Source organism: Gallus gallus, chromosome 14, assembly GCF_016699485.2.
Source record: "Gallus gallus isolate bGalGal1 chromosome 14, bGalGal1.mat.broiler.GRCg7b, whole genome shotgun sequence".
NCBI lineage: Eukaryota > Metazoa > Chordata > Aves > Galliformes > Phasianidae > Gallus > Gallus gallus.
In genome coordinates this window covers 13,772,947-13,800,260 of record NC_052545.1, presented here as the reverse complement: position 1 = coordinate 13,800,260, position 27,314 = coordinate 13,772,947, and the positions used below count along the sequence as shown (strand labels likewise).

The window sequence follows — 27,314 nt, the reverse complement described above, 5'->3', positions numbered from 1 at the left end:
TCTCTTGGAACTGGGAAAGTTCATCGTATTAAATGAGTGCTCTTCTGGGAAAGGTGTCGGGCATTTTTCATATATGTTCAAAACATTGAAAGCTGCCTGGACTATTCCTATGAATTCTTTCCTGGCAGAAACAAAATACTTGATAAAGCAGTAAAAGTCTTACAGAATGACAATTGTGTCATATTGAATACGTACTCCAAACTTATCCTGCTAAATTCAACAGCAAGCCATAATTTTGTGTGCATTATATCAAACAAAACCCTAAGTACTGCAATAAGTGCTGTATTAGGCACAAGAAAATCAGTTACCCAATTCCTCCGGACACCCACTCAGACCTTTTCCTAAGATTTTTTTAAATACATGGTATTCTGTGGAATATTTGGCAAAATTATCTATTTTTATACAAATGGAAATAAAGCTGCTTGGTTATCGTTGGTATTCTTTGCTTCCTGTTCTGAAAGTCATTTCAGTTCCAAGAAAGGACTGGAAGGACTAAGACTCCTACACATCTATCAGTAGAGAAGTGTTCACTGCTGTGATTTCTTCTCTTTTAAAGGACAGGGAGGATTCCCTGATTGTTCTTTACTAGAAGCATAAGATCTCTGCATGAAGAGACTATCACTAAGTTCCAACAAGAACCTGAATGAGACAGTGAGGAGATAATAATAATAATAATAATAATAATAATAATAATAATAATAATAATAATAATAATAATAATAATAATAATTACCGAGCCATTTTGGTAAGAGGAAGCCAAGAAAACTTACTGGATCTTTTCAAAACTCAGCTGTTTTTCATTCGGTCCAACCTACTCCTTTCAAGAATGCCCCAACTTTTCAGCTTTTGATGTTATTATTAGTTGAGTAGAATGATAAATGATAAAAAAACCACTTGCCTATGGAACACTGTTTCAACAATGGATTGTGTCCTGCATAAACAAATGCAAACAGAATTTATTAGGTACTAAAAAGAGAAACTCAGTACAGAATCAAGTAGTTATCCAAATTACTGAGACTCCAAAAGTAAAAATACATTATTTCTCACACAGAAATACCCCAAATGCTCTATGAGCTGCTATGCAAATTGCATGGGAAAATTTAAGCCACCACTGAACAGAACTGCTCCTCGTCACGGAAGATGGCAAACAGCTCATTATGAACAAGGCCAGACACCAGAAATTCTGCCATGGGAAAAAAAGTCTTGCTAAACATGCTTGCTAAATTACTGCAGACAGCAATTATCGCTGCTTTGCATCGCTCCTCAGACAGACTCCGTGCTGGTGCGTTATCTGGGTGGGGTGAAGACCGCAGTGCTGCCATCCCATCTGCTTTGTATGGAGGGATCGGAGCTCCCAGAAACATTCCCACCATCACCAGCCTGGAATCAGCCGCAATGAGACAGTCCTCACCTACAGGGGGACAACACGGACATCAAATCACACAGCCTCTTCTGAGATGATCACCTCACTGCAACCATAAGATGCATCCTCAGGCTTCAACAGACCACTGAAAAATCAGTGACCAAAAAATCAGGAAGGAGCAGAGACAAGTTTACTGCTGGGTGGAAGAGGTTTATCTTTGGTATCATTTACAATGGCCACATCATCTGCCCTGCTGCAGGCTTAAAGTAACAAAAAAAGCCATGGTCTCTCAACACAAAAATATGGTCATTGCTGTTCAGACATTTCTTTGAAGAATGAATATAAATGTTTGCCAATAGCAGTGTTTGCCAAATTTCTAAGAACACGGATGTGTACCAGTATGACCAATCACTTACAGGAAAAACAGACAGTGATGCTGCACTGCTGTGAAAGCACAAAGTGCCTCAAGCTTCATCTGTTAAAGGTCTGAAATGAACCAAGCACACAGAGGGGAGCTGAATTTACAGCAAGCTTTGCACGTTCAATTCTGATGGCTGAAAGCTAACTATAGGGTAGTATGGGATTCACGGAGCCATTTTCCACCCCTCTTAGCAACAAGTCTCAGGAAAACTAAAAATCTCCTTAAAACAAATTTCCGCTTTGTCTGCACGTCAGTAGGGATATGTTTACTCCGGGCAATGACACTTAGCTGATGAGCCAAAAACTGCTTTAAAATTAAACATTTTTCACTGTCATTTTGTTACTTGCATCAATGTGAACTGCTGACACCTCAGGTGCACTGAGCGCAGCGCACTCATCCTCCTGACTCCTCGTTCCTCATTCAGCAGGCTGACAACAAGAACACCGCCCCACTTTACGAGGCACGAGTAGTACCAAACATTGCACCTTACGCAGCTGTGGGGTTTTTTGTTTGTTTGTTCAGCTTAGAAACTTCTGATGGGCTCAGAGCAAGGAGCGCAGCGGCGGCAGCAGAGCGGGATGTAGGGCTCAGGCCCGCGTCTGCCCCACAGCCACAGCCCAGCAATCCCCGCTTCCATCCTGCCAGGACGCTCGCGACGTTGTTCAGGCACACACGTATCTTCTCCCAGCTTTACGTTTTCCGTTTGACTGCCAGGTTCCACTCTAGGGCGCCAAGCAGGGACGCCAGCCTGCTCCAAACCCTGCAGCCCGATGCCCGGGGTCTGTATCCGAGCGCAGGGCACCCCGATGTCCCGCAGCCCCCCCGGCCCGCGCTGAGGGGAGGAGTGAGGCGGGAAGGGGACGCTCCAAGGGGAGGAGGGACAACTTTAGAAGTCTCCATATGTCTTTTCCTTTCAGGAAACACATCCTGTTCATGTTTGACTGCCGTGGCAGCGGCTCTGTTTGTTGCAGTCGACTACGCCCTGAGGCTCACCAAAACAGCCACAAAAACAGCCATTTCCTCTGAGTGGAGAGGTGGGGGGGTGGAGGGGGAGACCTCTTCCTCACGGCAGTCCGCGCTCCAGCCCCCGCCACTCGCGGCTCTGGTGCTCAGAGAGACACGGCGGAACAAATTCCTCGGGATACTCCAAGCTTTCCTAGCTCCTTTGGGATGAAAACATTCGTCTGCACTTCAGCCGGGCTTTAAGAATGCCGTTTGTCAGCATTCGTGGGATATTCTGAGCGTGCATCCAAAAGAGGCTGCGAGGATCCCCCGCCCCTGGGTGCGCTGGGGCACACTGCTGGCCGGCACCCCGCTCTGCCTGCAGCCTGGATCCCCACAGCGCCTGCCTCGGCTCACAGGGAATGGACCTCCACGTCTTCCAGTTCATCACCGGCCTGGCACTGCTCATCAAGGTGCAAGAAGGTGGATAAGCCAAAGCTGGGAAGGACAGAGACTTAAATAAGCTTCTTGTTGTTCTTATTTTATGGAATTATCCTACCTACCTCGCAAAATTCTCATTTGCTTCATCAGAAACACCTTTGGAGTTGACTTTGAGAATGAACGGTGATGTCCTCTAGCCACTCATAACATCCTACCCAAGCTGCCTCCGTTTCAAGTCCCATTTCAATGTGCTGCAGCTGACTGAGACCTTGCGTCTTCTGCTAATAGAGACTGGTGGTGAGCTGACAGTCAGATATGACTGTCCAGAAACTGGTAGCCACAGCTGTGTTGGTAGCCTTGGTCTCACTTATTCTTAACAACGCGGCTGCCTTTACTCCTAACTGGGTGTACCAGACCCTGGAAGATGGGCGTAAGCGCAGCGTGGGGCTCTGGAAGATGTGCTGGCTGGCAGAGAGGAGCAGGGCAGGAGCGAGCACGAGCAGCAGGCATGGGCAAGGGGAGGAGCGTGAGTGTGAAGCCCTGGGCTGGGGCTCGGAGTCAGCTGGGTTCCAGGAGTCTCGCAGCACTGTCAAACGTAAGTTCCATCTCTTCTCTGCTTATGCTGGATTGTCATAGGTGCGGTGTACCTGGTCCTGAGGAATGTATAGCTCAGCAGAATGTCCACGTAGCTCTCTGACATCAGTGTTAACCATTTGATTCTAAACGTTTCTTAAGGTTAATAGTAAAATAAAATCAGGAAAATGAGAATAATTATGTCCACCCACCAGCAAGGAGCTAAGATTCCTCCTCCCTCCCCAAAAGAATTAATCTGCATTGCACTGTCCTGTTTTATAGCATATGGAACCACACACTTCGAAAAAATCCATCCAGAAAACTTAAGTCTAAAGCTCTGAGACGTCCCCTGCTTGCCTTTCCCTCTTCTTGGATTCCTGCTATGAGCCCATCTCCTCTCAGGACATTAAATCCTAATCACAGCTGCTCTGAATACTGAAAAAGTACAAAAAGAACCAAATTTTTCAGATATTGTGTTAGTTCCCTTTTTTTCCTTCATTTGGAGGACAGCAGTATCTTTGGCAAGAATGATTATGCTGAGCTAGGTATTAATGTATAGCAATACACCTTTGGTGAAAAAACTTAAGTATTCTACTTGAGGAATATGAAAATCATTAAGCATGGCATAATTCTCACGTGCAAACTCAGACTGATGGGATCTGAAGAATGCATTTATCTTAAAAGAGATCTTGAAATAACTTCAGATGTTTAAAATTTTTGGATAGGATCAAATCCGTGAGCCAATTTGCAGAATTCCAAAGCTGAGCAATGAAAAAACTGCACCTCGTGTTCACAACATGGAGTTTGAAACCACGCTCTCACTAAGCTAGAGCAGTACAGCTGTGCTTGGAATACCTGTGGCCACCTGGGGCATCTTTGCTGAATCACAGCTAATGGGTCCAAAGGCACTCACTGAGAGAGCCTCTGCTTCCAGCAGCTCCCAGGGGCCTCCAAACAAGCAGACAGCAGATGAGGGCTCTGAGCAGCACTGCCTCAGGGTTTGTTTCGTCAGGCAAATTCAACCAACACTAAGTGGATCCTTCAAGGAAATGAATTTAAAGGATTAAATCTCTATAAAGTTCATGCCTTGGCAGACGCTAGGATTTTTTCTAGAGATTTTAATACTGCTTTTAAACCGTGCTGGTACCTCTGAAGACTCATAACAGTAGCATTAGTAAGAAAAAAAGGTTCCACGTTTTTTTTTTTCTTGGTTTGAAATATGGAGAAAAGGAAAAATGCTGTTCTGCCCTAAAGGCTCTTATATCCCTCTTGAGACCAAACGAAAATAGGAGAGGAATTTCTTTTCAAAATATGTTTTAGCGTGGGCCCACACAACATCATGTTTTCCAGAAAGCAGCGGTTGCCTTCTGTGCACATGCTAACATTAAATCCCCAAAAGTCACCCATGGAGAATGTGTCAACTGCTCTGAATCCCTGAACATGGTTTACCCACCAGAATTTTTGTTGTGACAAATAATGACAAACAGAGTTAGACTGGTGAAAAAATTCTTTGATGTCAACCTGTAACTTCATCACTTGAATGACTGCCCTGATAATTATTGATCAGTCAGGTTCTGACTTAAGAAGCTTGCTTACCATTCATGAACTTTAAAAGTACCCGATCTCTATGGAACAGATAGAATAAGTTCCTGTGTACTGAACTGGGCTTCTGCAGCTTTTTAAGCCCACTGACTTATATTTCCTGCTGTACACAGTTCAGAAGATGGGTGGTGCTCTACAGATGGGCACAGAAGAGCTGGTTTCATAGCAAAACGGTGTGGCAGCAATTTCTTACATGAAACAAAAGCAAAATGTGATAGAACTTTTTAAAACATAATAACCATAGCATAGTCTTGCCCCCATTCCCCCAGTTCTCTAACACCAAAAAAGCTCTTAAAATACTGGTTTAAAGAAGGATTTTGAGGTCCAGTGACTCATTTCATCAAGTATCCATGCACTAACGTGGGAGCCAGTAGTGAGCAGCAGTCAAATCTTCAGTCTCTGGAGTGTTTAAAAGAAAATCTCACTTCTGCAGCTCTACCATGACAAACTAATGAAGAAACTGATCTGTTGCAGATCAAGATGTGTTTCCATGGGTCATACACCTTGTCAACATGGGCCTGATCCTGCATTCATGATTTCATAACTTCAAAGATGTTCTTTAATGATGAATCACATTAGTGATGTATAAAGGGCAATCCTCATCTGTCAGCTATAATGACACTGGTGTGTGTGTGTGTATAATACATATAAATGGATGGATGTGACCCCCCACCCCGAAAGCACTCAAGGCCAGGTTGGATGGGGCTGTGAGCAACATGGTCTAGAGGGAGGTGTCCATGCCTACAGCAAGTTGGAACGGGATGGTCTTAAGGGTCCCTTCCAACCCAAACCATTCTATGATTCTACTCTCTCTTTATATATATATGCACAACTTTTTGAAGGAAAAATTCCTTCTTCAGAGTTAAGGTGTAGCGTTCTGGATGCCACTCAGAGCAATAAGTGGAAAAGCATGTTCTTCCAATAGAATGCAAGAAAAGACACAATCCTGGTCATAACATTTCTTGACACATTCACATGGACGTGTTTGTGAGGCAAGTTTATCTCAGTTCAACAGGAAAAACTTAAACCCGTGGGAATTTCAAGTACTATGTAAGCAACAGCCAACTAAGTGCAGTGCTGTAAGTAGCCTCCCTCACTGGCAGAAATGCATATTCTTAAAAACTGCTTTTCACTGAATATAATTTAAGGGCCCATTCTTTCTCCCATTGAAATCATTGGCAAACCTTCTTTCACAGGACACAAAGCCAGGTTTTTCTCCACCCTTGGGTACACAGCCCAAACAAAATGATTTCCATAAGAACAAGGGAAGTAGCTCGCTATGTCAGAATCCACACGAAAATACACTACAACACATTGAAACAAATAACAAATGAAGTCTTGCACGTCTGGTAAAAAATGACAAAAATGCTCCGTCAGAAGATCACACAGGAAGTGGACAGAAATAGTCAATGTGATACAGCACTTCTGCCAAAAGCCCCTTTGGAGATGGAAAGTCAAATTCCATACCAAAACCTCTCTGATCCAATTCCCCACTCACGAGACATCTGTGTAAATTACCACATCGTAACACACAAAGCACTGAAGCAAGAGAAAAATTAAGGTGTTTTCCATTTAATCCATATGATATGAACACTGCATCAAGGGTATTAAAGTCAGTAAAGAACAGATAGAATAAATACCAAAATATGTATGTGCAACATTATAGATGCTGCAAAGAGTCACCATGAGGAAAGAGAGATTAGAAATAGGGGGGAAAAAGTCCAAAGAGTCAAGTCAGTGACGCTTAAGAAAAACTAGATAGTAATTAAATATCTCAATGTGAACCATTTCTGCAAGGTACAACATGAAAGAAATGCAGGTGACTGGGGTTCTGAGGGGAAGAACCTCAACTCTGTCCTAACTAACACCTCAGTGCCTCTGGAAGGGGGGAGGCAGTCCCTTCTGGCTTTAACCACATCTTCCCTTCCCTCTCTTTTGGCCACACATTCCTGCACCCTTCCTTTAGCAGTCTGTGATACTAAAAAGCTTCTGTGAGCCAGCTGAAATGACTAAGAACAAGGAAATATGCAGGTTTTGAGTGGAATGTTTCAGGTTTGGGGTGTTTTTTTTTGCTTGGTTATACTCTGTAGGATTTAGCAGTGGTATCAGGAGTCCAACAAGCACTGCTTCTAGCACATGCTGAGCGATGCAGGTGTGATGGTGGCAGAGAGCTCCCTTTCAGCAGCAACACGTTATCAGAAATCTTTGCTTATGCTGAGAATCCCAGCCCAGTTAGGAGGATACCAGTCAAAGTTTTTCCAATAAGGGCAAGCCACCAGATGATGCTTCAAGGCACTGAGCACTCACATAGCATGTTCTCTCTTCAAAGCACTTCAAGGAATCCTGCCTGCTCAGGCAGCCTTCCACTCCCGTACATGAGCGAGAGCAAGGAGTTCAGCTCGGTCATCTCTCTGCTGTCCTGGCCCTGCACCCAGCACCATATGAGCACACCAGAGTGCTTGAAATCAGCACTGGTATTTCTGACCATGCTGCACAGTACAGTTATGCCCCTGAGCCTCACAGCACTACCAGCTCTCTGGACAGATGGAGCTCATTTATTTGCTAGCAAAAGGTCACATTCTGTGCCTTTTTGTCTGAAGAACACTATGAACAATTTGGAACTGCAGGAATAGAAAAATTTTTAAAACTTCACTTCGTTCCAGAAGGTCTGAATGAAAATCCCAGTGGTGGGATGCTTATTTCTACTACAGATGCCGAGGGCAAGATAGCCATAGTTCATACAAGTGGCATAACCAGTGTCAGGGAGAGGCACGGCATCACAAATGACTACGTGACTCCAGAAGGACTAAATATAAACACCTGCCAGCCTCAGAGCATGATTTATGCAGACACTTGCACTATGAAGAGCAGTGCTAAGCCAGGCTGCTGCTCTGCGTGGGAACAGTGCTGGCTTTTGTTTGCAGAGGTAACAATTCAGAGTGACACTGGCTGCTGATGTTTGGCTGGACTGAAGCCAGGCCATGTCAAGCAGTGAGCATCATATTAGTTTTTCTACATAGACAGATCAAGAATGGAGGCCACTGCACTTGGAAAAGACAGCTACCAAGGGATTTAATACAGCCAGTCGCCTACTGTGTCCATGGGTGCCTGCCCACAGATATAACCTGCTTGAGGCTGTTGCACAGACACTGTCAGTTCACACTGCTGGTAGCTCCAAGCTTGTGATTTCCCTTCCTAGCACCTGCAATGTGATCAGCATTTCAATTACTGAAATGACTAATTGCAGCAGCAGAGGCAAATATGCAGTCTTTCTGGAGGTAAAATTTAAGAAGTGTGCTCTTCAAATTGGAGTCAATGCTCACTTTAACATGGATTTTACTTTGCTATGGACTCAGTCCTAAAGTTCCAAACCACTTAAGATTTTACTAAGCTGCCATAGTTCAGTTGGAAGAGACCTACAAGGATCATCATGTCTGGCTGCAATAACAGAACATTTGTTTCATTGGGCCAGAACTGCTTGATTCCTCCCCCCCCTTTTATTTCTCTAATTGGTAATATATCCATCCAGCATCAGAGTGCATTGAGGACTCCCAAGATCTTTAAGCCATATGGCTGCCCATGGAGATTCTCTAAGGAAGACTTTCCTTTTAAGGAAAGCCCTGCTCTTAGAATAAGACAGGCAAAAAGATATTTGTGTAGAAAGGGTTTCAAAGTTCCATATACTATGGGACATTTGTTGAAGAGAAATTACACTCTGATCTTTTTTGCTGTCAATTAAATTCAGACCCTTGAAACAGAACTACTGAAGAGGCAGCGTTTCAATTAAATCTTCCCATGATGAGTTACGTGATAAAAGGTGCACTTGGATATTCCCAGCACTCTTGTTTGCTTAACAGATACCTTTAAAGAGCTTCAATGCTTCCTAATTCATTCTTCCCCTCCCCCAAAATCTCAAAGATTAACATAAATAATGCAAAACCTAAATCAACCTGAGAAATGAGAAGTCCAAAGACGATAACACGAAGGCATAAAATGATGCTGATTGTCAACAACCAGGGACTGTGATTCTGTTTATTGCCTTCATCTTAATTGTTTTGAAATGAAATCCTTACTCTTGTGCTTCTGTTGTAAAATGAAGAATAACTCTTTGATCACATATCATCTTCCCACAAAACCTGTCTCATTTATTCAGTGACCTAAGAACTGAGAGATTAGTGGGCATTCAAACTGTGATAACTAGGAGGGTAAAAACAACAGAACTGCTCATTAATTTTGTATTGTGAATTTGTAATCACACTAAGAAAAACTTCTCAGTACTTTGCATTTTCTCTTGACACTCAAGGCACAGCTGCAGCTGTTCTCTGTGTCAGCAATGGGGACTTTCTGCACATCTGACCTTTGGTGACAATGCTGACATCCAAACCAGAGGAACACACAATTAATTGCCAGAAGTTTGGCTAATGTGCATTTTTTTTTGAATGATAAATAAGGGTTTCTTCCAAAAAATACATAATTCACTTCTCCGGGACGGAATTAAAGCTCTTAAGGAACAAGGTCATGAGTAACAGCAAGACAAATCAAGTAGAGAGAGTTACACAGCATATAGCTATGTGCATCCCCCTGTGTCCCCAGATGTTCCTCATCCCCATCTGCCCCTGTCCCAACCCCCCATGTCCCCATATGGCCCAGGTCCCCACCCTGTGGTGCCCAAATACAGCACCAGTTCCATCTCAACAGCATTGCTCATCGCCCACACCAGCTCTGTGGGGACTGAGATGGCCCCGACAGGGGGGCCATAGGCTGTAGGGCCTATGGGGGCTGGGTGGGGTCTGGGAGCACACAGCTATTTAAGTCTGCAGAGCATCCCTTCAACATTTTTCCTTTCCAATGTGCCTTCATGCACTGATCCAATCAATGCTCCCATGAAAAACCAGTATAAGCACACTTACACCAGAGTGTACTGTTCTGGCTTTTCCTGACATTTGGATGCTTGGCTTTGCGTTCCTGAAATATGATGTGGATTGTAAAAGCAATTTGAAAAGGTTGAAAAAGTACAACTCCACTATAAAGGACCACACAGTACCCCCAACCCGAACCATGGGCAGGCTTCAAAAAGCCTGGGCATGACCAACTGTTCCTTTCTAACTGCCTTAACTGTGGCAGGAATAAGAAATGGAATTCATCAGACTCACACAGGAAGGGCTCAGAGCTTGGAAGCACAAAACAAAACCAAGCTGCTGGCTCTCAGCTCTGCAGTGTCTGGTAACGCAGTGCCTTCCCAGAAGTTAGGGTGAACACATGAAGGCTGCAGTAAGTAACAGAGCTATGGGCTCAGGGAGATGCTGTGAAGAAGATGGCTCTCATTCAAGGCTTTCAGAAGACTTGTCAGCTATGCTTCTGTTAAGGAAATGTGTACAAAGAATTCTCAGACTACTTACTGAAGTAGATTTGTTAGGAGCAACAAGAGGTGCATCCCTTCCTAGGCTAAGGCCCGAGCAAAGTGTCAAGTTCCAGATGAAAACCATGTACTCAGAATGTCTTCATCATGTTAGAGAAAATCTAATTACTTTGCCAATTCAGACTAAATTGTATCAGAAGCAGCAGATGATCTCAGCCTGCAGACACAGCTTGTAAATAGATACCATATAGTGTAACTTTTGAGAATAAGAGAACTGAAGTTAAACATAACATAACCATTTTAACACTAACACAATCAGTAGGAACAAGCGAGTTTCCTCAAGAGAAGAATATCCTCAAGTACCAACACACTCACAGATGCAATTCAATTAGCAGCAGCTCAAGGTGGTACTATCCTTCAGCGCAACGAATTCCTAAGAGCTGACTGAAATTCGATTTTTCAGATTTAAACACTCTGTCCCAGAGCAGAGATAGGTTAGCATTATGCTCACAGACAGTTCCTCCAGTTTAGATGACAAGCAGTAAGCTGTGAAGTCATGGTGAGATGCGCAGGTTCTGTACTGTGCCTACAGAGTGAGGGAAGCTGTGCTCACTCACCTCTTCCCATGGCTGGTAACTGAATTACAGAAGCTGGACTGAAGTTTACACGAACAATTTTGGAAGTGCAGTTTCTCAAGGGAAGTTGTAGATAAGTATTAGGACATCTCAGGCTGCTTAATATGAATACATACATTGTGATGTAATCTGTCAACAGCTTGAATTCCCACCTATCACTGTTTTTCCCCTAAATGCAAACAAAACAGGGGAAGAAAACCTGAGACTTCAGCAATTAGCACCATCTGATTTTTCAATGAGATCATCCTTCCCAATAATTCTGAAACACTGTGAATTACTCTCTAGTATGACTAATCTGCTTTTGCAAAGCACAAATAACCCTGGGGCTATCATGTAACATTGAATTGCTGCTTGCAAATAAGCAAATCAAATCAACATTTCTAATCCAGATGGATACTTCTGGTCTAGGAAATGAGCAATACAATGGGGAATTTGAACTGGTCGCATCCCTGGGGTTTGGGTTTTGACCCTTGACTGGTCACTGTCAAAGCAGAACTCATCAGCTGGGGCCCCAAACTGCCCAGCTGTACAATAAACCCAGCTAGATTCCCTGCCCATGAATTAAGTACTTCTCTGAGTATATTACGATCCAGATGAGCTTCCAAAAAGGAAGAGTCAGAGATTAGCACTTTGCAATATTTAACAACAGTCACTTACTTAGAACAAAGGATTGAAATTGTTCAGTACTTACTATCCCTATCCTTGTTCTCAACAGCTAAATTGCATTAAGGGAGGTGAAGGAAAAGTGTGACAAAAGCAGAGGAGTACTGGATTGACCTCCACTCCTGGCTTGTGTGAGACACAAAATAATTATGAACACCTCCTGTTGTGTCCAGTTCTGTTCTGCTAGAAGCAACTCGTTCTAGCCATAGGAAATGCCTTTGATTGTGAAGCTTCAGTAGATATGTGCCATTAACAATGAGTTCAAAACAAGAAAGTGGAATGTCCAAAATACCTGTGTTGTCAGGACAGCCTTACACAAGAGATTCTAGAAGCTAATGGTTAACTGAAATGCCAATAATTGTGTACACAACTGTTATGAACCTCTTACTTTCGTGTTCTGTGACATATAAATCCTTTTGCAAAAATGAAGCTTTTAAAAAACACAAAGGCTGTAGTGGAATCAATATGGTTGAACAGCCCTCTCTGCATTCATACCGATTATAACAAATATGGAAAGCCCACTGGAATATGGAATGGACTGCAGCTTGCTAACGAAGAGTTTCTGCATATATAAAATTTAAATATCAGCAGGCAGACCGAAAGAGCATAGGTAAACACTGAACCTCATGGCTCTTACAAAAATGCTATTATAGCTATCTTTGTGAAAGACTGCTTGTGCCTAGATTGACCACTTACACAAACATGAGAACAGCCTTGTGGCCTTGCCTTCCTCAGCATAATTCACAGCTTTGAAGACTTTGGGTGCAGGCTCTGAAAAAATGCTTCTCAATTTTCTAGGTTATCCTCAACCATAGATACTTGTACAGATAGAATCATAGATTCATCCAGGTTGGCTAAGACCTTCAAGATCATCAAGTCCAGCCACCAACCTGAATTACTAAGACCTATCGCTAAACCACATCCCTTAGTGCCACATCCACCTGTCTCTTTTCCTCCAGGGATGGAAACAACACCACTTCTCTGGGGCCGTAAGTGCTTTCCACATCTACCACTTTTTTGAAGGGGCTGGTATGGGGGTGTTTCAGGTTGAAGAAGCTTAGCTTAGGGTCACACATGTATGAAATAGAAGTAGGTGCTGAGCTGACAACACGTAAAGTTACAATGGCTCAGTAAGCAACCAGAGTAAGCTGTGGAGTGGCATTTCCAAACTGAGTAAAGTAAGTTCCACTGAGAAAAGAATGGAGTTAAAGCACTGTTAATTTTGATCCCCTTCCCTCTCAAAAAGCAGTCCTTACAACTCTGGAACAAAACAAAGAGATGACAGATCATACATTAAAAGTGTTAGAATGAAACAGCTATATCCCAATAGGGAATGTGGAAGGGCACTCCGTTATTGTCCCACCTGATTCCACAAAAATAATTGCTTTCATGCTTCATAAGATCGCACCAACTGCCTCCTCCTAATTCTGTTCCTGTCATCCTGCTGCAGTTCCAACTTGGGCCATTTGTGAGTTTATTAGTTGAAAGCAACAGATACGTAGAACAGTAGTTGTACTTCTATGTCTCTGAGTAGTGGAGGATGTTAACTGAACGAGCATCCCTAAGACTGCAGTTCCTGCAAGCAAAGCATTCCGCAGCCTACTGCACTCCAACAGCAAGACAAGATGATGAACACTGAACTATTATTTCAAGACTAAATTATAACAAATGCTGTTGAAATAAATTGAATTAGTCATTGTCAAACTTTTAGAATGCTAAATGCATCCTAATTCATTGACAAAGCCAGTAGGATTTATAACAGTTCAGTTGAAAAGAAGACATGAGGAGCAGTGAAGACACAATATCTTAGGCCCAAAGGGTACCGACCCTGGGATAAGCTTTAGATCCAAAGGTTTTTTTGGTCCCTTTTGTTGGTGTATGTGTAGGGGGGTCGTTTCCTGGTTGTTGTTTTTTTTTAATTATTATTGTTATTTTAAAATTCATGTATATTATAAGCAGACAAGACAACGGAATTCACTATGACTGCAAATGAAGTACTTTTTCTATCTGACACTACAGATGGCTGTTGACAAATGCAAATGTTTTTGTATCAGTGGCTGAAAGCCTGCTATTCCTAGTGCATTTCTTATTTCAAAGTAGTTACTCTCTTCAGCAAGCACTGGTCCTCAAAGTATTACAGAAATCTACATAAGTGGGAATGCAAAAAACACTCCTGATGTTCACTATTTTGCTGATACAAAGCTCAAAGCTGTATCTGAATATGGTTGACTGTCAACCACCATACTTCATGAGCTAGAACTGTTAAATGTGGCAAGTGCTAGAATTGTAGATTCAGAATCCGTGTTGTGGATTCAGAAGTTATAAAGGGCAACACTAAAAGGTAAGATATTTTAAGTGAAATATTTAAGTGAAAATTTCTTCCCTTGTCAGAAATGAACTCACTAGGAAAACAAACAAAAAACATTATAAGCTTAACATTTTACTTAATGTGAAAAAGCTGAATGGTGTCTGGTTCTTATTTAACTCCTTAAGATGAAATATCATATTTTACTGAAGTTTAACTAAATAATGAGCTGTTTCTTACAACACTGGGAGCTAAAGATGAGTAATGAAGAGAATAAACTTGTTTTGATGGCTCACGCCAGTAGACTGTACAGAATGGTTGCTTCTATGAAGTTCACTCTTGTTTGTTTCTATCAAGGAGTTGTGGGGTTTTTTGCACTTCTTAGAGGGTCAGGAATTTCAGTCTCAGCTAAAGGGTTAAGGTGGCAAAGAATGACAAGATCCAACCACTTGGCAAGCATGACTCAAGTATTACTTGAACTAGAGATCAGAATAACTCTCTTTGTTCTCTACTGCTGTCTGCTTTCTTAGGTATCAGCTCTTCAGTCATTCAATGGGCTGTTCATGGAAACTTAAGGTTAAAAAGATAGGCTTTTTCCACAAGAAGAAATCAGTACAACAAATTACACAAAGCCTTACTGCCCAGTAGTGTGCAGTGGGAACAATGAGCTTTCCAACATATTCTGCAGAAAGGAAAAATGCACTGTGAGGTCTGGAGACACTGAGATCCAGAAACCTGCTGCCAAAATAGAAACAGGCCTTAGGCAAAGCATTCTAGCTGACAACTCATCTTTTGTCAACAGTTTCCCGGAAAATAAAAATTGGGTGGTTGGTGCATCCAAATTCAATCATATCAGCTAAGCCACTTGTGAAAACCTGATGAAAATTAATGTCTGGAGTCTTTCTGTTTCTAATACTCTGCACACTGAGCTGCTTTTATTTCAGAATAGCAGTGACATATTGGCAAGAGATGTTGAACTGGCACAATGATATTTACAAAACCCACCTTTTTGCTCGAGAGGAAGGAAAAGGATGAAAACAGGACATCCACCAGGTTAACAGGAAAAGTAGGAAAAGAAGCCTGACTGAAAGGACTGAACTTTGCAGTGAATATATTCTATCCAGCAGCCAGCTGAATCAGGTTTCTATCCAAGACTTGAGATATAAATATCTGTAATTATTTCTGCATTTGTTCTTTATCCTTAATCTTTAACGTGTACAAATATATAAGGTCAAATAACTTTTCTTTTACATGTAGATGATGGCAGAATACTTAATTCAGAACTGTCAAACATTGACATCATTACACAGCAAGAAATACAAGGGTCTTCTCAGAGGGTCCAAAAGATTAATGAATGTTAAAAGAAGGAAGATTTAAGAATTCTCTATTTAATGCTCTGTTATCAACATCTCTTAAACCAGTAATATATCAGCACTTGCACACAGAATGCTTAAGGACAAGAGAGCTACAGATTTCTTCTGCCCTGAGATGATTGTTTTAGGGCCTTGAAAACCCAAACCATGAACCAAGGTTCCATTTCAATCAGTGCCATACAAATGCAGAACAAAATGACAGTTCCTGCCACACACAACTCTGACTGCTAATTACACACAGAATCTTTGCAGGGCCAAGTGCTTTTGGTGGACTATCCTTGAAAGTGGGCTGTTTGCTTCAGCCCAGATTGTTTGGTACTGAAGCAAAAGTGACAGGATTTTCATTAACTAAAGGAAAGATTTCCTAAAGAAAACCTGTTCCTAATCAGACCACAGAAAATGCAGTTAAAAGGGTTAAGATTAAGAGATGGTCAGGAGTGGGAAAGATAGGTAAGAATCATTTTCTATGGACTGAGAAGTTTTACATACCTGCTTAGCCAGGATTTTTTTTAATTTTCTTTTCACCCTCAACACCCTCCCCTCCTTTTTTTTTAACCTCATTTTAACTGTAGGGTTCCTTCCCATGTTTCCCCAGTGCAGTTTGACATGATGCGTGCCTGTAACCTCATCGCTACTGTTGCTCTGACTGCTGGGCAGCTCATCTTCGTCCTGGGTCTGGTGGAGATACCGATCATTTCTCAGGATACCCAGTGGTGGGAGGAGGCCATTGCTGCTGTGTTCCAGCTTGCCAGTAAGTACACTTCTTTTTTTTGAGGAAAAATTCATTCATCCCTACTAAATCCAGGTGGAAAAGATCATTACTCAGAGAAACCTTCAAGTGACAAAGCATAGCCAAAAGGCCCAAATCTCAAAGTAAACACACACTGTCTCTTAAAAGCTCTCTCCTCAAGATTCTGCAGTATATGACTAGAAGCTTTCATGCTGGAAATATCAGAATGTTTTTTCTAAGTTGGCAGAAGACTAAGCCATTCTGATTTCCTAGGAAACCTGAAAGAAATAAAATCAATGCAGTGTATTCCCACCATTTAGCAGGACAGAATACACCCCAGCAGCTGTTTGAATGCAGAACGACAGGAAAAATTTCTGAAGTCTTGCTGAAACACGTTTGTTTTGCTTTCAGCTAACTGAATTTTGCACTGTGAAGATCAGCTGGACTTTGATAGACAAATGTGTCTTGCAATCTTTCAAATTTTAACAGGGACAGTTGTTGAGAATTCTCACAGCAATTCTCATAGATAAAAAAATGTATATAGAAATGAGTGAGGGAAGGAGGAAACGGTTTTATCACAGTATCATATCGAGAGTTTTGCAGTAATACCTTTCTTCTTTACATAAAGTCCCTCGGTATTTATTATGCTAATCCTATAAAAATCCAGGTATGAAACCATCATTAATGGAGTATTACATCCAGATTGCCTACAAGTCCACATTAAAAGCATATAATTATCATTAATATACCCAATAGGTTATAATCGCTGTTGTTGTTTTTTTAAACACTGAATATCTGGAATGATATAAATCTGAGACCTCCAGCCCACACTGCTACAGGACCAGCATCTAGCCCAGGTTATTTAAATATGGTTCCCATAGCAATAACCACCCTCACTAAGGGTGAAGCTGAACTTCAAACAAGAGGAGACTGCAGTAACAGTTTCTGTATCTCTCAAAGCATCCTATCCAGCTTCCAGGTGCATTGGCTCAGTGCAATGAAAAGCCAGACATACAGCCTCACCACAGACCAGCCTCCCTACAGCCTTACGTACACCATGGTCTTTTGCAACCCTGGATACCTTCTGCATAACTCTCCCTGATCTTCAGGTGCAATGCTGGCTTTATTCTCACTCCTTCTCCTCCTCCCCAAAACTGTGCATGTCTGTTTTTCACAGAGGAAATGCATTCTGGCCCTGTTTAGATTTGTTGTTTCATTGACAGACAGCGCAGTGGACAGCCCTGTGCCTTTATTCTATCAAGGCTGCTAATTTTAGACTTTTTTTTTCCTGTGCTGGAGTCCGTTTTAAACACAGTCAGAGAGAGACTGAAGGGCGCCAGGATATCCCGACACAGGAGGAGGAAATGCCTGCTATTACCTGTTATGCAAGCTGAACCTTGAAATCCCCAGTGCTGGGAGGGGAGAAGGGAAGAAAGCCAGAGTCAGAGTGATTAACAAAACACTAATGAGAATGGCTGAAGAAGCTGCTGAATCAAGGAGTTCATCTGCTTGTCTGTGTTCAAAAGGTGCGAGGAGAAGGATCTGGCAGCTCATGACAGCTACACAGAAAGACATCATGCTACATGAATCCAAGCTCTCCCATCCGCACAAATGATGCAATGACTTTGGTAGCTATTCCCCCCCAGTCATCCTCCTTTACAATTACGCTGTGCTCTCCTTTGCTGTCAGATGGCTGTCTGTCTTGCAGTCAGTACCACAGCACCCATTTTACACCTCATTTGCTTAATGCAGATTTTACATTAAATTAATTCCTTTCAGATATCCAGAACCACCAGCTTTGGGAATGCGTATTTAAAAGAAAAAGTCCTAATATCTGCCATGATCTCAATATAGAACTGCCTTCTTGGAAACCTCTCTAATTTGCCAGAATGGTGGCAAATGAATGCTGATTGCCTCAGTAAAGCGGTGGTCTGTCCTCTCAGGACAGGCAGTTCAAAGTACAGCTTGCACTGACAGAAGGGGCCGTTTCCTCTTTCAGAAAGAAAGATGTGCTTTGCAATGTTGGGCCACCCAAACAGGCCACAGAAGTCAGCCACGCAAACCAAACACCGTGGACTGAGCCCAGATGACAGCATTTTATGCATCGTGGCTAATGTTATTTCTGGCAGATATCAGACAAAACACATGTGCAAATCATGAGCAAGCCCACCATTTCTGTTGTTCTGGTGAAGGACTGCTGCTACACCTAGGACACCACAGTTTCTTTAATAAAGGGGAGGACAGGGGCTGCCTCTTGCCCTGCAAACCACAGGCAACGCTTTGCCTTTGAGCCTCCACCCCAAGGATGAACAACATTTCGTCTGTTTTCAAGTGCAGCAAAGCATCAGAAAAGAACAGTGGATTGTCCAGAAGTACTTTGTCCATGCAGCTGCCCGAGCTGAATTGCTGAGAATCTACTCCATCTGTCTTATAGTACAGTCTTTTGTCACGACTTCCCAGGAACACACATCCTAGATGATCACATCCAGCATTCAGGCTAGTCGGTTCAAGGTCAAAAGATGACAAAGACTCCTCAAATAAACCACCTCTCATTTAACAGTAAAGCAGCTACAGATTAAGTTTCTGTGAAAGACCCTCTGCTTTCACCCAAGTTCAATTCACTGAATTCCAGTCCTGTTACAAAGCCTGTTTTCCCTACATATTGAGTAACGCAGACAAAGAGGGGATATTTTAAGGGTTAAACCAATATATTTTAGTCCAGACAGATGATCTGTGTGAGAAGGAAAAACAAAATTCTAGAATGTACATACTTAGATCTTATTAAATATTTCCTGAATATTGTCTGGGCAATTTATTACACTTTCAAACGTCAACCAGCTACATACTGAAAATGTAAGCACCCAGCTCATGTTTTCTTCCCCTAAAACCAAATACTCTGGGGAGATTTGTTCTGCAATTGCTCAGTCAGTGATTTAGAGAAAACGTATCTTGGATCGTGTTCCCTCCAACTCCTGTGCATGTCTGATCTCTACCTTTTGTGTCAATAGCAGGTAAAAACAAAATTAGCAGTACTGAGAGTGAAATCCAACATTATTGGATTTAAAATCCAAGATTTAAGTATGCAGCTCAGAAGCAATGTGAACCTGCCCTTTACTTATTATCAGTCACAGCATGCACAGCTAAAGCCTTGCATGGGTTTCATTACAGTCTCCTGAACTCTGAAGGAAGTCATTTTTGCTTTAAAAAACTAAGCATGCTAAACATCACCTTCCATACCCTACCGCAAGTTCAAACCAACCATCTCTGGTCCCATGAGAGACTCCAGACTTCATTCTGCCACCTGCACAAGTGTTTGACTGCTATTCAGAAAGGATGGACCTCTGACAGAAAATAAAGCCCCAGGAAGCAACGAGGAAGGAAAGAAGAGAGCAAACAGTGTTGCTCCTGGGCCAGCAATGGGATTCACACAGCTCCAGAGCCCTGCAACCTCACACCTCCCAGTTAACAGGAAAGCAAACTGTTTGCTTTGGAAAAGGAATGTGGTGAAAATGGAACCAGTGTTGTATGTGGAATTTTGTGTCACTGCTCAGAAATTTCCCTCCAGAAGGCTTTTCTTTGCTGTTTTTTTTCCAAGGAACTGTTTCAAACTCAATGTGCTGAGCATAGGATGGGTAACAGTAACTCAAGCAGTTCTAAGGGGAAATCCATAGTAGGATAGGAAATAAAGAGCACTTCAGAAAATATTAATCTACTGCAAGCAGGAACCTGCCAGACTAGATCCCAGCTAATGTATTCCAGCCAAGACTCCTATTTTGTACAATGGTGAATATTAGGCAGTAGAGAGAAATGTTAGAAACAGTGAAAGAGAGCTACAATAAAATATCCTTTACGTTAGATCTCATCCTGGTTTCTGAAAGTCCAAGACTGGAATAAACCTGAATAATAATTGTTAATATTCATTCAAATTACTTATCAGCATCAAATTACTTTAATACTGAATATCCTGAAGATTAAAATGTTTTGTGCCCCCACTGAGCTTGTCACTTATAGCCAAATCATTACAATTTTACCTCTTCTGAATTTCAAGCCTTGCATTCTAACTTTTCCTACTGCGTTTTTCAGCTGACAGTATATTTCACTCCAGATCCTAACACGGCTGAGGCAACCTGAGTTCATACATATTCATGCATGTGCTATTAAGCCTTAAAAAACAAAACAAAAGAGCATTAGACCATTTACCCTCTCTCTTCCTTCTCAGTATTATAACCTCAGATCTGTTGATATCCAGAAAAATCTTAATGCAGAACAGAACAGCAAAGCAGCCACTGGAAAATATAGCTGACTGTAATAATGATAGTAACGTGATCCCGATTTCTGTATAATTTCCTTCCACCTTTTGCCTTCACAGCACCCACAAGCAAGGTCTGCTTTAAAAGGAGATGCTATGGAGCTCTAGCCTAATAATTCCTGAATAAAAAAGCAAATTAATGACTCTCAGTCTAAAAATTGTAAGAAAAAGAAAGAACTTTCTCACTTATTTTACTGCAGTACCAAAACTTGCATGTTCTTTATGTGGACTGCAGACCTCAGAGATCTTGCTTTCAATGTCTGCAAAATTAACCAGAAAGATCTTAAAATATGGAAGACTATCCTGCTTATTTTGACTGACATGCTTCACCTGAGCAGCTGAACCAGCAAATGGGAAGGGCGGTAGCTCAGAAGTGTGCTGAACTCTTCAGCTGGTAAAACTGCAGACAGAAGATAATCTGCCTGTATTCTTCAAGTCTAAATACAGATTTGAGTAGCAGGTAATTAGTTAAAACCTCTCAACATCAATGGCACATTCTTATAAAGATTCTTATATGGCACATTATAAAGATGACAGTATTACCAGATAAATATAAAAGTGTAAGGAACAGGTTTTATGGCTGCACTAGAAATAATACAGTTATGCATGGGAAAAAAAAAAAACATTTAAAAATCAGTTTATAAGCAAAAAATATTTGAGCTGGAGATATCTCCCGAAGTTTCAGCCTGAGCCATTGAGCTAAATTCAGCGTTAAGCTACTGTTTGTCCTTTGATGCATCAGAAGATGGAGAGCAGTCCTTGAAAACTGCAGCTCACCCTTAAAGACAAATGACCACCACTAAAATGTCTACAAGTATCATCTGTCAATGACTGCTTTTCTCTGCAGTATTCTTCTCTGCAGCTTTTTGCTCAGGCTGACAAGAGCTCTTACCTGTCTGACACACGATCTGCTTAGGACAAAGGCAAAGCTTTCATCAGCTCTAGTTGCCTGTGATTCAGAGGCACCATGCAATGTTTGCATAACCACAACACGCATACTCCTACAGCTCTCAGGCTCATACTACAAAGAGCACAGAACTATTACAGAAGCTCTGCACTCACCTTGCACTGTAACAGCTCCTTTGTACCAAGCTGATACAGGAAAATATGTTAACTGATTAATCATTTACATTAACTCCTACATCATTCACGGTCTGGGAACCTACATCATTTTGATAAAATGCACTTCTACAAGCAGATGATCCAGGCTTGCAACTCAGAGCAGTGAAATCATCCCTTATAAAGTATGTATGTAGAGTATGTAGAGAAGGGAACGAAGCATCCTCCTCACACCCCTATTTGCTATTATACAGCATAGGGGTGGTTTGTGAATTCTGAACAGGCTGGCTGCTCTGTTTTCCTTTTTCTTCCTCTTTCTGGCAGCAAAAGTCACCATACAGGACAAGCTTTAAGAAGAGGATTAGAAACCATTGCAGCAGTGGCCTACTAAGTTGGCTTCTTTGTCTAGAGAAATTAGCCTGCTGTGTGCTCTCTTGTATAGCAGGGAGCTCGGGGATAAGACTGCTTCCTGAGGCACATTAATCCTGTTCCTGACAGAGGCTTTTTACCAGCCCAGGAAAAAATAAAAAAAATTAAAAATTTTTAAAAAGTATATTTCTAAGATTTTAAGACTTGTAAGCATTGGCACAGGCTGCTCAGGGAGTCATTTCCTAGGAGGTGTTCAAGAACCACAGAGACATGGCACTCAGGGATGTGGTTTAGTGGGCAGTGCTGGTGGTAGGCGGGCGGTTGGACTGGATGGTCTTAGAGGTCCTTTCCAACCTCAATGATTCCACGGTATTGTGAATCTAAGAAGGCAGCATCAGTGTACTGAGAAGATTTATACAATTCAGCATGTGTCTGGGGGAAAAAAAAAAAACACAGAAGTACAAAGTGACTATGAAAGTTCTTTTAAAATGCTAGAAGTCTGCAGCTGGCTTATGGCCAGCCACGGTCAAACAGGAAGTTCAGTACACAGATCTAAAATACAAGTTCAAAAAGTAGCATTCTCCCAAACCCACCCCCACCAACAGTCAAACACTGTCCCAACCAAAAGTCTTCCTAGTGAATTTGTTATCTGTTTCCTTCCCCAGCGGAAAAGCCCCCCCATTCAGGCTTGTTTTGCTACAGATGGGAAACAACTAGAGATAAACAGCAGTTCTCTGGGAAAATAAAGTACTTTAAGTAATCTCATCAGGATTTTTAATAAAGATCTGGCCTCTGTGCAGACTTTCAGACAATACACAATAAGTGACATGAAATTGATTGAAATACATTTCTTCCCAGTTAAATTAATCCAGGGGAATTCAGCCATGCATCTAAAAGCCCTGTCATGGCTATCCAACAGAAATGAAATTAATCTAGTCCAAAATATTTAGTATTTTCATAACTAAACTCAGGGTATGGAAGAAATATATCCCAGCAGCATGGTATGGAAATAACTTCCTGATGCAGCCGGTAGGAGTGCCTACCACTAGACTTACTACTCACAAACAGAGAAGGACTGATGGGAGATGTGGAGGTCAGGAGCTGTCCTGGGCAGTGACCACAAAATGGAACAGTTCTCTATACCTGGCGAAGTCAGGAGGGAGCTCAGCAAAACTGCTTCCTTGGAATACCAGAGGGCAGACTTTGAACTGGCTGGGACATTGGTAGGGAGGGTCCCTTGGGAGTCAGTCCTGAAGGGTAAAGGGGGCCGGGAAGGCTGGTCGAACCTCAAGAAGGAACTCTTGGAGGTGCAAGTGCAGGCTGGGAAAGAAGACCAGTGTGGATGAAGAGGGAACTTAGAGACTCCAGGAGAGAAAGAGTTTACCTTCTGTGGAAGAAGGGATGGGCAACTCTGAGAGAGTACAGAGAACTTATTAGGACATGCAGGGAGAAAATCAGAAAGGCAGAAGCTGAGCTTGAACTCAACCTGGCCACTGTAATAAAAGAGAACAAAAAACATTTTTACAAATATTTTAACAGTAAGAGGAGGGCTAAGGAGAATCTTTATCCTTTACTGGATGCAGCAGGGAATGTGAGCACTGAAGATAAGGAAAAGGCTGAGGTTCTCAATGCCTTCTTTACATCTCTCTTTAAAAGTCAGACCAATTATCCTCAGGGTACTCTACCCCTGACCTGGAAGTCTCAGATGGAGAGAAGAATAAACCCCCCACGATTCAGGTGGAAACAGTTTGAGACCTACTACTCCATCTGGGCTGTCACAAGTCCATGGGGCCAGAGGGGATCTAGCCAAGGGTGCTGAGGGTGCTGGCACAGGTGATAGCCAAGCCATCATCTGTCAGCATTCCTTGTCAACCAGAGCGGTCCCAGAGAACTGGAGACCTGCCGGCGTAACTCAAATCTACAAGAGGAGTTGTAAGAAGAATCCAGGATACTACAGGTCTGTCGGCCTGCCCTCAGTGCCAGGGAAGCTTATCGAACAAATCACCTTGAGTGAGATCATGCGGCATGTGCAGGACAACTGGGGGTCAGGCCCAGGCAGCATGGGTCCATGAAAGGTGGGTCCTGATCTCCCTCTATGATCGAGTGACCAGCCTGGTAGATGAGGGAAAGTGGTCTGTTGATGTGGTCTACCTAGACTTCAGCAAAGCCTTTGACGCTGTCTCCCACAGTATTCTCCTGCAGAAGCGGTACCTGTCCATGGCCTGGACAAGTATACTCTTTGCTGGGTAAAGAACTGGCAGGAAGGCTGGGTCCAGAGGGTGGTGGTGAATGGAGTTACATCCAGTTGTCATGGAGTCAGTACTGGGGCCTGTCCTGTTTGATCTCTTTATTGGTGAGGGATGAGGGCATTGCGTGCACCCTCAGTACGTTTGCAGATGACACCAAGCTGGGGGAAGTGTCGATCTGCCTGAGGGCAGGAAGGCCCTACAGAACAACCTGCACAGGCTGAGGACAGCGGGATGAAGTTCAACACAACTGGACATTGGCATATTTACATTAACAACTTATTTAAACCCATTTTACATAACTACCAGCAGCAGTTGAATTCCAGCACCGTTTCTCTTACAGCAGATTTTCACAAGTGATACACTGCATGAATTTTCAGGAATATTCAAGACAACACATTAAAATATTGATTTAAATTCCTACTGCTTGTAACGACCACAGTGAAGGCTGTAAACAAGCAGGAGATGAGAACTCCATGAAAATACTCTGCTTTAGCTATATTAGTAAAATATTAGTCAAATTTCAATTTCTCTCTCTTTCATTACAGAAATTAGTTACTATTGCATCAACACACTGTGATTTGCAACCACGTGGTACACATGATAACTTGCAAGGTTTTACCCATTAGCCTGACAGAACAGACAGCTTGGATATAGCCGTATAAAAGAGGCCTGCCAAAATTATATATACACACACACATATATATATATATCTACTTTCCCTGATTAATCGTGGAAACTGTAGAGTAATGTGCTTCCAACTCTCCCACTCCTGTCATACTTTTTTCGTTCTTAAATGTCAGTTCCTGTCTAGCCCATTGCAAAGAATTCTAAACAGATGCTATGTTTTCCACTGAAGAGCTCCAGTGACTCACTCCTGCTATCTGCCAACTCAGGGAGTTCTGAAACTGATTATCTCTGAGTTCCCTCTCGTTCAGACACTGGCACAAAACTGCAAAAGAAGAGAAAGCCTGTTGCATGATTGGCTGCTCGTCTGATCTAGGGTTCAGGCAAAGGGCCTGTGAAGGGAAATAGTCTTGCTAACATAAATAGTTTTATTTTGAGCCCTGTAAGGAAGCCTTAGTTCTTTTTCCTGGCAGATAATTTCTCCATCAGATAGAAGGATGCTCATGAAGTCAGCCTATCTAGCACAGAGATGTGCAGCCACTCAGGACAGTAACTGACCATAAGTGATAAGCAGAAATAAAAAGATAACCAGTATAATTAAAAGCTGTGTGTTTGGGAAAAAAAATATCTTGAAAGTATTCTTACAGCATTTACCTACCTGTGTAATGCCATAAAGAAACTGACTATGCTGCCTCAGCTAGACAGGGCAAACGATGAGGCAAAGTTATGCCCAGGGGAGTACAGCTTATACACAGTCCTAAAGACTTTTCCCAGCACAAGCAGATCTGACTTTCAGTAAGGAAATGGGAAGCATAAATGATCCATTGCTTCTGCATGTTAGAGATAACAGTAAAAACTCATAGACCTGCTGTCAGGAAGGCATCAGTCACAATTCAGCAGCTGAGCACTAAGCTGCAAGGCACTACCTGCCACCGGGGTTACTCTGTGCAACTGGTGATCCTCACCTAGCTTCCTCTGCCAAGAGAGCATACTGCAAGGTAGTTATAAGGTAGACTATTAACAATTAACTAACCCTCAGAGGTACGTGTAAGTGCTTGCTGATTAGGCTCAAAGCTTGTTCCTGCTCAAGAAGTAATAAATTGAACTCATTAAAATGCACATGAATTAAGCTATTTCACATCCAGCTGGTACATCTGACAGGTCTTATGGTTTGTGTCACACTTTTTTTTTTCTTTACTATTTAATGTGGGGTTTTTTTTATTCCCCATGAAAACGTGAACTGGAAGAAAGTTCTAAAAGGAACTCAAAAAGAAAAGCAATAACAAAATTCTGTGATGCAGCAGGCAGACTCATCAGTAAGATGGGTGCCTTGCTTTGCACCTCAGTGCCCTCCTTCCTCTGAGAATTTTAAACCAGAAGGGAAAGAAACCAGTCTGCAGCTTTGCCATAGGAATTACAACCAACCTTCCTTTCTCTCAGCTTCCTGTCTTTGTATGAGAAAAGTGGACAGCAACCTCTAAGGAGCAAAACATTTGTATAAATACCTAAAGACCTCAAACAGAGATGAAGAGAGAAATTCTCTATAAGCACATTACAGCTGGTGCACTCTGCTCTCAAAGCCATGACATTGCAGAACCAAGACAGTGAACTCAAGAAGAAGACTGCAGGAAATGTGTTACTCTGGAAATGAGACAAAACTATTTTATTTTCCAGCTATGCCAGAATCTTATGTGCTATTACTGCTAACCATAAAGACATAAAATCATACAGGACCCAGAAAACAGCAAACAACATAATTAGAATTCAAAGGCAGTCAAGGAAATTTCACAGAAAAGGAAAAGTACAATTAACGAGTTCTGGGGCAAAAGCGGCATTCTGGAAGGCCCAAACAACACAAAATTCAGAGGGGGTTTTGACTGCACAAGGAAAGAACTTTTCCCCTTTCAGCTGAGCAAAGCACATGAATATAAAGCAAAGTGGACACCCTCAAAGACAAACGACACACCTTCAACATTCTGTACCATATTCAAGGATGTAGATGACAAGTTTGGCTTCAAAACAACCAGGATTTTTAAAAAGCATGCATAATCTGCCATACAGCACGTCGTCCAACACTAATGATCAAGAAAAGATTTAAGCTTGTCAATTTAAGCTTGACAGTTAAGCTTCACAAGTTTTCTACCTCAGCCATCACTCAGCATTTCATCACACAGGAGTCAAGAAGCAACTTTCAAACTGGTACACTTAGCAAATCATGCTAGATGACCTGTGTGTTAAAATCCCCTCTCCAACTCAGCGATGGTTAAAATTGCCTGACTGATGTATATTTTAACAAG

At 42.1% G+C, this 27,314-nt stretch overlaps 2 protein-coding genes across 8 annotated transcripts in view; one reads left to right on the top strand and one right to left on the bottom strand.

Moving 5' to 3' along the window:
• The window catches only part of IFT140 (intraflagellar transport 140), a 77,631-nt gene that overhangs the window by 16,028 nt on the left and 34,289 nt on the right, over nucleotides 1–27,314 (bottom strand). The window lies entirely within an intron of this gene.
• Nucleotides 2,709–27,314, top strand: part of TMEM204 (transmembrane protein 204) — a 28,622-nt gene continuing 4,016 nt past the window's right edge. Inside the window, exons 1-2 of the mRNA XM_415054.8 lie at nucleotides 2,709–3,762; nucleotides 16,273–16,428. Of these exons, the coding sequence (XP_415054.1) occupies nucleotides 3,483–3,762; nucleotides 16,273–16,428 (436 nt within the window). The 5' untranslated portion in view covers nucleotides 2,709–3,482. The remainder of the gene's footprint in view (nucleotides 3,763–16,272; nucleotides 16,429–27,314) is intronic.